General features: G+C 45.2%; 1 protein-coding gene and 1 long non-coding RNA gene across 2 annotated transcripts; one reads left to right on the top strand and one right to left on the bottom strand.

The window, feature by feature from the left end:
• Positions 1-2,892: 2,892 nt before the first annotated feature.
• Positions 2,893-5,085, bottom strand: LOC147981343 (uncharacterized). Its single transcript, XR_015599900.1, has 3 exons — positions 4,085-5,085; positions 3,678-3,796; positions 2,893-3,316 (listed from the first exon to the last, which is right to left on the bottom strand). It is a non-coding gene; the product is annotated as an uncharacterized LOC147981343 (long non-coding RNA).
• A 403-nt stretch (positions 5,086-5,488) lies between these two features.
• On the top strand, positions 5,489-10,217 carry LOC147981342 (uncharacterized). The gene is made up of 5 exons (XM_087515939.1): positions 5,489-5,508; positions 5,943-6,282; positions 8,552-8,843; positions 8,969-9,234; positions 9,335-10,217. The coding sequence occupies exons 1-5, from the start codon at positions 5,489-5,491 to the stop codon at positions 9,908-9,910; spliced, it is 1,494 nt and encodes a 497-aa protein (XP_087372065.1). The 3' UTR covers positions 9,911-10,217.
• The last annotated feature ends 64 nt before the right edge of the window (positions 10,218-10,281 follow it).

Raw genomic sequence — 10,281 nt, 5'->3', positions numbered from 1 at the left:
GTAACCCTAAAACCTCTTAAACTTTTAGAAATCACAGATTATAAACTTGGATTGACGATCTTCAAGCTGATGTAGATCCGTTCGATCCGGATATTCTTCCTCCAGAAAATTGCAAGCTTCTCGATCCCTCGGAGAGATCCCTCCAAGAACTCAACACGACCGTGCGCGAGCCCCACGGTGGGCACCAACTGTCGTGGAATTGTCACGGCAGATGTCCTAGTGTGAGGACTTAGTCGTGAGGCCAATGCATCTATGCGGTAGCTTGAAGGGGTTGATCGGAATCGAGAGACACAACATGCAAGACAAAGATTTAGACAGCTTCGGGCCCCGGGAAACATCATCCGGTAACAACGCTACATGCTGTTTGTGGATAGGTCTCATTATGCTCATGAGAGGAGTTGCCGTAAGCCAGCTCTCCGTGTTATGTCTAACCCTAGAGATTGTTTCCTCCTCTTCTTGGGGTGCCCCGCCCCTCCTTATATAAGCTGAAGGGGCGGGTTACATGTAGAGTCCAACTCGGACTTAAGACTTCACCTTATTTTGACGTCTTACCATGGGCTTCTCACCATGGGCTTCTTAACGTCTTGGGCTTCTTACAGTCTGGCTTACAATCTAACGTACGGTCTGGCTTACGATCTGACTTATCATCTGGCTTACCATCTGGCTTAACATCTGCCGGCTTAACTGTCCGGCTTATATGACTGTATCTGTCAGGTTATATGACTGTGTCTGCCGGGTTACATGACTGTGTCTACCGGGTTACATGACTGTGTCTGCCGGCTTACAATGCTTAACTGTTCCCACCGGCTTATAGTCTGCCGGGTCACCAATGAAACAAAGTCCCAGCCAGGTCATATCTCCAGTCAGGTCATACCGCGGGGTATATCCCCGACAGGAAGCAAACTAGTGGAGCAAAGAGCTAGAATGAGGACGCATCGAAAGAAAGCAAAGTGTTTATCCGAGACTAAAGATTTGAATCCAAAGATTAGAAAGAAAAACAGCATAGTGGAGCCAAGTTCTGAAAGTGAACAAGCACTCGCAAAAAGGAAGCGGAAAATTAGAAAGCCAGATCAAGCTATGAATGTGAGCCTGAACGCAGAACAAAGAAGATTAAGAAAACGACGATTGGTGATAGCTCGAAAAATGATAAAAAATATGCTAAGAAGAACAAGAAGATTAAATTGTGTTACAAATCATCCGACCAAAGCTCAGACAGTGAGGACATGGGGTGCAAGAAATACAGGAAAAGCTTCAATGAGAGCAGTTCTAGCTCAGAAACCGAAAGTATCCAAGAAAAGAGCTACAAAAGTGTCGGAACCGCAAAAAGTGATGTAGTGTGCAAGAGAAGAATCTGTCCATTAGGGCAGACCCTTGCCTTCTAGAGGCCCTTGTGCAAACTACATATAGGGCCAGCTCTGGGCCATGGCGGCGAGTGTGACGGCCTTGGGCCCAGCCCAAGCAGAGGCCCATAGCCTCTGCAGGTATTTATACTTGAAACAACTATACAAATCACCCTCAAATCCACTCTTTGGGATAAATACCCCCTGAACTCAAAACCAGGACAAATAACACCCTGAAATTACTCAAACCAGGTTAATAACCCCCTTGAGTTGTTTCTTTGTAATCTGGAGCGGTTTTTGCCCCCCCCCCCATGATTCTGATCAGGCGCTGACTGGGCAGAGAAAGCTAAGTAGGATAGTGTGGGTCCCATTAGTCAGATGGCTGCCTTCTTTCTTCCTTTTTCTATCATCACCTTCCGTTTTTCTTCGTCAGAGCTCCGCCTCCAGAAGAATCGCCTCCCCTCTTTCGTTCGCTAGGGCTTGGCAATCGCAGGCGCCGTCTGCTGTCGCCTCCATCGCCTGTCGCTCATCTGTAGCGGGCAGAACCAAACCATGTGTCCATGTGCATCTCACTCCATCTCTACTGCTCCTCTGTTTGGGTTCAGGTGTCGTTCGCCGACAGAATCGTGAGCGCCGGCGGAATCGCGTGTGCTGTAGAGGCATGGGTTCATATGAGGGGAATTGGATGTTTTAGTGCTACGATTATAGGGTAGATGTAGCTTTTTGGATGATGCCCTGTTATGTCAACTGCGTTCTATGTTAGTTGTCCTGTTCTAATGATAGTTTAGAAAAAAAGTGGGGCTGACTGAACTTTGAATGCAAGGAGAACTGGTAGGAAAAGGAGCAACCTTTCAAGATAATTTGGTGTAGGAAAAATTGCACTTTCTCCTACAGAGTAAATGAGGCTGAATGGACTTTCAGTGCACATATTTGTCTGAATTTATTGTAGAGGATTTTCCTGTTTGGTTTAGGTGAAAAGTGGACATATTTTGCCTGAAAGAACTGAAGTTGCACTGTACATACTTTCAGTTCAGAGTAAATGATCTGCCATGCTTAACTGAATGTTAGTTCTTCCTGTCTGAATTTTGTATGGTCAGAGCTAAAGATTCAACTTTATTTGTTTTCTGAACGTCAGTTCTTCCTTTCTGAATTTGTAGGTTCTCCTGGTCCCGATCCATTGGACAACTTCTTTGTCAGGTTTCATTACTATGGATCATTTCAGCAAGTCACTACTAGGGAAAAGGCTAGCAGCAGCGCGGGTTTTAGGTGTATCAGTAGCGCGGGTACCCATGCTACTAATAAGGCGCTACAGCTAATAGTTAGTAGTAGCATGGGTGAAACCCGCGCTACTACTAACTTTGTTAGTAGTAGCGTGTGCCACCCACGCTACTGCTATTACAGACCCGCGCTACTACTAATGAAGTAGTAGTAGCATGCCTATAATACCAGCGTTACTAGTATCCTAAATACTAGTAGGGCACTTTTTTCCCAACGCTACTAGTAACAAAATAGGAATTGAAAAAAAAATAAAAATAGATGCAGTATTCATGAATGGAGATCAGAGACACATCCAATGCAAAATAAATTTCACAGAACCATCTTAACACTTGCAGTGTTCATGGATGCAACATTGAACATCTCAACACGAAGAGATCACGAGGACGCACACAACCATCATCAAAAGGTTGGTACCTTCCCTAGTGTTTCACCACCAACCTAACCAGACCACTTCTCTAGATGTATGTACAAAGAGTCGAGGTCCTCCACCTTGAGGAACTCCAGACGGTGGCGTCGTCCTCCACCTCGGTGACCTCCGGACGGTGGCGTCGAGGTCCTCCACCCCAGGGACCTCCTGCGTCGCAATCACCTGGACGATAATCTGTATGACGCGGTCGCGAGGCTTCACGGTGAAGTCTGCCCCCGAGTAGTTGAAGAACAGGACTCCCATAGGGCCGCAGTAGTCCTCGTCGGTCACCCTGCACCCAGTCGAGAAAGTGAAAACTTATTGTGCAAAACTATAAAGCAGTAGAAGTTAGAGACGTGAACCATCAGTTTCACATAGGAAACAGAAACATATGATATTAGATGAAAGGCAACAAGCATACTCTTTCTCAAACAAACTTCTCGTCTGTGTACATAACAGTAGCATGGAGTGGGCACTGCTAGTGCATGGTTAAAAAACGCTCTACTGACCATGCTTTCTACCAAGCTAGATATTTATGCAGTATACCACATACTAAGCTTGTGGTTAGCTGATCCGTTGGTTTGCTGTAAAATATTAGGGAAAGAAAGGGCATAAAGGATGATGAGATGATGGACCTACATTTCACATTATACCTGATATGAACTGCAGTTACCATAACTTTGCTTGCCACCTCATAGATGTTGAAAAAAAAGTCTTAACATCAAGGAAACTTCAAACGATACTTCCATGGCATCACAAATGAATGACTTCCCTGCATAAATTGTACTGCTAGAATAAGAAAATTAATGCAAGATCCATGATGTGTTCATTACCATTTGTGTCATCCTCTGTATGGTACTTAAGCTATTCCTCTGAATCTGCTGAAAACTGTCTCACCCTCGAGATCTTTAATAAAAGAAATCAACATTTTTGTGATTTAAAGTTCTTTTTTATATGTGATGGTCCTAGCATTCCAAAAAATATCAGAAATATTCTGAACATAATCTAACGACAGAGGAAAAAGTAATATACACATGTAATATTCATCTTCACTTATTACCTGGGTTCACTGGATATGACTACCTCAACATCTACACATGTTTCTTTTCCCTGCAGCTAAGGAGCAAAAATGATATTCATTTTCTTTAGATGTCTTGACTTATAATCCCATAATATATAAGCATAACTAATTACGTAGAGTAATACTGGGATAAATAAAGAAACTTTAATTCACATTTTCCCTATTTGCATATAGTAGTAGCCAGATCTATAAAAATTAAACATCAACTCCTTTGTCATGTAAGCATGACGCACTAGCACAAAGAAGTTGCCGGATTGTCGAAAACCTATGACACTGTGAGACTGAATGAAGCTTCGCATTCAATACTCGTCATTCATGTGTTAAGAGTCTAGCACATAGGTCTACAGAAACAGGCAAGCACGCATCTGAACATAGGTAGCAAATTTAAGCTATCTCGGTACAGCATGTTTGTGTATAAATTGATGAAGTGCACAAATAAACTGATGACAACTCCAAGCTGGCAGATAGCCGGACGGAGACCGAAACATTGGCCAGAGTAGAGCCAAAAATGAAGCCGTTGGGTATCACCGATCCGGCAACGAATTGCACAATGTATGTATGTAGCATGATGGAGCGATCAGGAACAACACCTGCAGCCCAATCATGCAGCTTAGACCTGAGGCACTAATGCATCATCGATCTGCATCGCCCCTGAGCCTCCAGTGATCCCCCGATTTGGTCCCTGAATCGACCCCCAAATCCCTAGAGTTCCGTGGCGGAATACATGGGCGCCCGATGGAGCGCCATGGTGACGGCCCTGCCTACCTAGTGCCTACGCGCGCTACCGGCGGGGGGCGAGACCGGCCTCGGACGGGGGAGATCCGGGCTGGCCAGCCAGACCGGACTCGATCCGGCTCGGTTCTTCATGCGGGAGGTCATATGTAAGCGAGGAAACGAAGGGAAATCCGAGGAAAGATAAGGGCTTCCTTACCGGGAGGAGGACGGTTTCTCGCCGGTGCTCCGGTGGAGATGGGCGGCGAGGGTCTCTGGAGGAGAGAGGCTTCGGGGCGGCCTCTCCTGGTAAACGCCCTCTGACTTGTCCGCCGTGCGCGGGCACTTCTCGTCGGCGGCCGCGGGCTCCTCCCCCTCCTCGTGCTCGCGCTTCCACGCAGGGGACTGGTGCTCCTCCTCGTCCGCGCCCATCGCCGGCCGCCGGGAGGAAGGAGAGAGAAGGGGCGGGCAGAGGAGGAAGGGGAAGGGAGGGGGGGAGGAGGAGGTGGGGTGTTGCACGCGGCCGGTGCTCGCCGGAATCGGCCGGCGTGGGTGGGGGCGGCGGCGAGGAGATCGTGGGGAGAGGAGCCGGGGTGGGGTGGACCGAGGAGATTGTGCGGAGTTCCTGAGATAGAGAGAGTGGTGGGGTGGGAGTGGATTGGGCCGGGGTGGATGGTGCAGCAGTGGACACGGTTAGTAATAGCGTGGGGTTCTTACCTGCGCTATAGCTACCTACTTAGTAGTAGCGCGGGTTTTATACCCCTCGCTACTACTATGACCTCTTTCAGGGGTATGATGAAGATCATTTAGTAGTAGCGCGGGTTTATACCACTCGTTACTACTATCAGCTTATTAGTAGCGCGGTTTTTATACCCCACGCTGCTACTAATTAGCAGTAGCGCCCGTTTTTAGACCGCGCTACTGATAAACTTCTGTGTATAAGGTTTTCCCTAGTAGTGAGTGGATGGAAAGTTGGATTACATTGGGGAATTGGTGGCAGAGATGTTCATTCCAAGGGATAATTTGTTGTTTGGAGAATTATGTAACTATGCAGAAGATATTCATCAAGTGGATAGAGGTCACTTCAGAGGTTCTTATAGCTACAAATTACATTGGTTACTTCCAGAAAAAAAGACAGTGATGATCTTATGTTCCTGTCTGATGATGATTCGGTGAAGAGGATGGACATTGGATTAAAAGATGGTGGTTATGCTGATGTTTTTGTTGAAGAAATGAACATGCCAATTCAGCAGGAGCACTTTGTTCGTAATACAGAAATGCATCAAGACCAAACCATGCTATCTCTTAGTGATGAGCAGTTTGACATATGTGTAGGTGATGAGCAGTTTGACATATATGCAGGTTTGTTGTCAGTAAATGTAAAAGAAACTTACTCTAGGCACAAAGGGACAAAATTACCACTTATTAGTGTGAAAGTTGTTGACACTAAAGTGGTTGATGAGATGGTAAGTGCTGCTGAAAAATCTCAAGTTAGTGCATCCTCTGCTCATGAAACAGAGGGATATGTTGCTGCAAGTCCAACTAAGTTGGAGACATACTTTGGTGCAACATAAGTTTCTATACCTCCTAAGATGGAAGTCAGAAGAAGGGCGGTTGCTGCAAATGGAACTGAAACAGTAGCACAATCTGTTGCAACTAGATCTGAAATAGTTGGACAGTTTGATGTAAGAGCTACTAAAATAGAGAAAGAGGTTTCCGCAATAGTTGGTGCAGATAATGATATATCAACTGAACATGTTCCAGCGGAAGCACCTCCTCCTGTTGACAAATCCGATGAAGAGGATGATACGTCCATTTTGTATCATGTTTTCCTATTGTTATTTATTATGTTTTTATGCATAATAATGCTTTTTCGAGTAATTCTAATGCATTTTCTCTCATAATATGCTAGGTACACACAAAGAGGGAGAATACCGACAGCTGGAATTCTGGACCTGAAAAGGCTACGTCGGGCTACCTATTCTACACAACTCCAAATGAGCCGAAAGTTCACGAGGAATTTTTATGGAATAAATAATAATTATTGGAGCAAATAAGTAGCAGAGGGGGCCCACCAGGTGGGCACAACCCACCTGGGCGTGCCAAGGAGCCCAGGCGCGCCCTGGTGGGTTGTGCCCTCCTCGGCCCACCTTCGGTGCCCATCTTCTAGTATATAAGTCATTTTGACCTAGAAAAAAAATCAGGGGAGGACTTTCGGGACGAAGCACCACTGTCTCGAGGCGGAACTTGGGCAGGAGCACTTTTGCCCTCCGGCAGAGCGATTCCGCTGGGGGAACTTCCCTCCCGGAGGAGGAAATCATCGTCATCATCATCACCAACAACTCTCCCATCTTGGGGAGGGCAATCTCCATCAACATCGTCAACAACACCATCTCCTCTCAAACCCTAGTTCATCTCTTGTGTTCAATCTTTGTACCGGAACTATAGATTGGTACTTGTGGGTGACTAGTAGTGTTGATTACATCTTGTAGTTGACTACTATATGGTTTATTCGGTGGAAGATTATATGTTTAGATCCATTATGCTATTTAATACCCCTCTGATCATGAGCATGATTATCATTTGTGAGTAGTTACTTTTTTTCTTGAGGTCATACGAGAAATCTTGTTGCAAGTAATCATGTGAACTTGATATGTGTTCAATATTTTGATGGTATGTAGTTGTGATTCCCTTAGTGGTGTCATGTGAACGTCGCCTACATGACACTTGACCACACTTGGGCCTAAGGGAATGCATTGTGGAGTAGTTATTAGATGATGGGTTGCGAGACTAAAACCCTAGTTTACGCGCTATTCTGTAAGGGACTGATTTGGATCCAAAAGTTTAATGCTATGGTTAGATTTATTCTTAATACTTTTCTCATAGTTTCGCATGCTTGCGAGGGGGTTAATCATAACTAGGAGGTTTGTTCAAGTAAGAACAACACCTAAGCACTAGTCCACCCACATATCAAATTATCAAAGTAGTGAACACAAATCAAACTAACATGATGAAAGTGACTAGATGAAATTCCCGTGTACCCTCAAGAACACTTTGCTTATCATAATAGACCGTTTTGGCCTGTCCTTTGCCTCAAAAGGATTGGGCTACCTTGCTGCATTCTTTTTACCATTACCATTACTTGCTCATTACAAATTATCTTGCTATCAAATTACTCGTAACTTATAATTTCAGTGCTTGCAGACATTACCTTGCTGAAAACCACTTGTCATTTTCTTCTGCTCCTTGTTTGGTTCGACACTCTTACTTATCGGAAGGACTACGATTGATCCCCTATACTTGTGGGTCATCAAGGCTCTTTTCTGGCACCATTGCCGGGGAGTGAAGCGCTCTTGTTAAGTTGAAATCACTAAGGAAAAATTATGACTATGTGCTGAAATTTGTTGTCACATGTTACTATGGAGAACAATCCTTTGATGTTTTGTTCGGGCTATCTTCACCTCGACTGGAACCACAATTAGTTACCCCTCAACCTACTGCACCTACTGAAAGTATTGGTTATGAAATTCCTTCGGGTATGATAGAACAACTGCTAGCTAATCCTTATGTAGGAGACGGAACCGAACATCCTGATATGCACTTGATATATGTGGATGAAATTTGTGGATTATTTAAGCTTGCACGTTTACCCGGAGATGAAGCTAAGAAGAAAGTTTTCTCTTTATCTTTGAAGGGAAAATCATTGGCATGGTATAGGCTATGCAATGATCCGGGCCCTGCAGCGTCTTCACCGATGCCGCTGCCGTCGCTGAGGTACTGGATTTCGCGGACAGACATCAGCGGGAGGCGGAGCGAGAGGACTGGGAGGCGGTGCTGCAAGGGCGGCATTACGCCGACGAATGCGCAGATGACGATGAGGACGGCAAGACCATGATGAAGACGCCGATGGCGCAGACCGTCGACACCCGGCCGCCGAACCAAACATTGTCCAGGGATATACAGAAATCAAAGGCTTTTCTCTGGACTAGATACCACCAGCTACACCTCCTACACCGACCCTCACCAGGTAAGCTAATTTTATGTTGCACAAGCAAATCTTTTTACCAATCAGTACTAGCGTTCTTCTTTCCTTTCCAATCTGATGATGATGATACAAGTGGTAGTATGACCCAAACTACTTGATTTATTCAGCTCGGCCGGGTCCGATGAGATACGCTTCGTGTGAATTTGGTGGTGATGACAGATGCCTACACAATCCTGTCCCTATGCTACAGTTCCTCGATGTTATGGTCGAGCTGTATACGAAATCTTACTGTTTCGTCAAGTTTTTGCGTGAGAATATGGTACAATCGAATAATATCGACGTCTATGGCGTGATCGCAGTAAGGGATCACCTGGATTTCTCGCGCAACTACATTTTCCATTGCTCTAGAGAGAATGCACAAGAAGTTGACCCAGTATGTAATCCTTCCTTCTTTCATACACATCCTTGATGTTATTTATGGAGAATATATCCAATATTAAGTCTGATTATCATTGCTCTTCCCTACATTTTAGAAAGGTGGCTATTTATGCCTGAGGAATCCTGCAAGAGGAATACTCGCAGCATCCTGCTTGATCGAAATTGATATAAAGGCCAAGGCCAAGGTGGCTGCTGAAGACTTGACTATTGTCTCCGGTTGCCTGAAAGCATCTGAACAGTTTGACCCGTGGAGACTGAACCATGTCGATGATATCAACGGCAAGATTACACTGGAAACATGTGTTGTTCCTAGAGGCATGGAGGCTACTATAGACCTGGATTTTGTGGAGGTGCCTGCAGATGGCTTTCTTGTGCGCATGCGTGGCAACACTGTCCTTTCCCAAGGCTCCTACTCCTTCATCGATGAGCACTGCCGTGACACAGTTGGTTTTATACCATCCAGCGGGAAGCACATTCAAAAGTTCGTTGCAGCCGTGAATCTAGGCGACACGCTGCGTATAGACTTCATGGAGGAGGGCCAAGACGCGCTTTCATTTGTGGCGTCCAAGCATGGCGAAGAGGAGCAGACGTATCGGTTTAGCAATGGAGCGTTGGTCTCGGTGCGAGTTGTGTGGTCAACTATATTAAGTGTAGACGACTATGAAGAATGATCAGTGGCGCCCAGTTTTCAAAGTCAGTTCCTTTGTCGGTGTTGGAGTAGCCTGAGTTATCTTTTTCTTAGATGGAAGGCCGGAGAGAATGATATCCTATTTGCTATTTTAGCCTTGGTGTAAGTGTGCACAAGTAGATGCTGATTAGTGCTGTAATAATGTTTAAAACCGGTTGATCCTGACTTTTTCGGTGATGGTGTAACACTGACGATTACATGGTTGATCATTTAGTAGATGCTCATTAGAAGTTATATGAATGGTCAATGTCACTTATTCGTGTATTTGAAGGGGCACTTATTTCTGGTCTGCTGATCATATAGTGCTAATGCCAGTTCTGGCAAACTTTGTGAAACTTGCCCAAAATAGTCTGT

This window comes from Triticum urartu, chromosome 3A (assembly GCF_056163025.1).
Source record: "Triticum urartu cultivar PI428250 chromosome 3A, HENAU_Tu73, whole genome shotgun sequence".
In the NCBI taxonomy this organism is placed as follows: Eukaryota; Viridiplantae; Streptophyta; class Magnoliopsida; order Poales; family Poaceae; genus Triticum; species Triticum urartu.
Note: the sequence above shows the minus strand (reverse complement) of the source record. Positions and strands in the feature narration are given on the sequence as shown.

What these genes read in the sequence shown, in the direction of transcription:
- LOC147981342 (XM_087515939.1), top strand. Translation starts at nt 5,489, where the DNA reads ATGGTGCAGCAGTGGACACG. An exon ending in CTAAAGTGGTTGATGAGATG is followed by an intron (nt 6,283 to 8,551) that starts GTAAGTGCTGCT and finishes CAATGATCCGGG; the next exon opens with CCCTGCAGCGTCTTCACCGA. An exon ending in ATGCACAAGAAGTTGACCCA is followed by an intron (nt 9,235 to 9,334) that starts GTATGTAATCCT and finishes CCTACATTTTAG; the next exon opens with AAAGGTGGCTATTTATGCCT.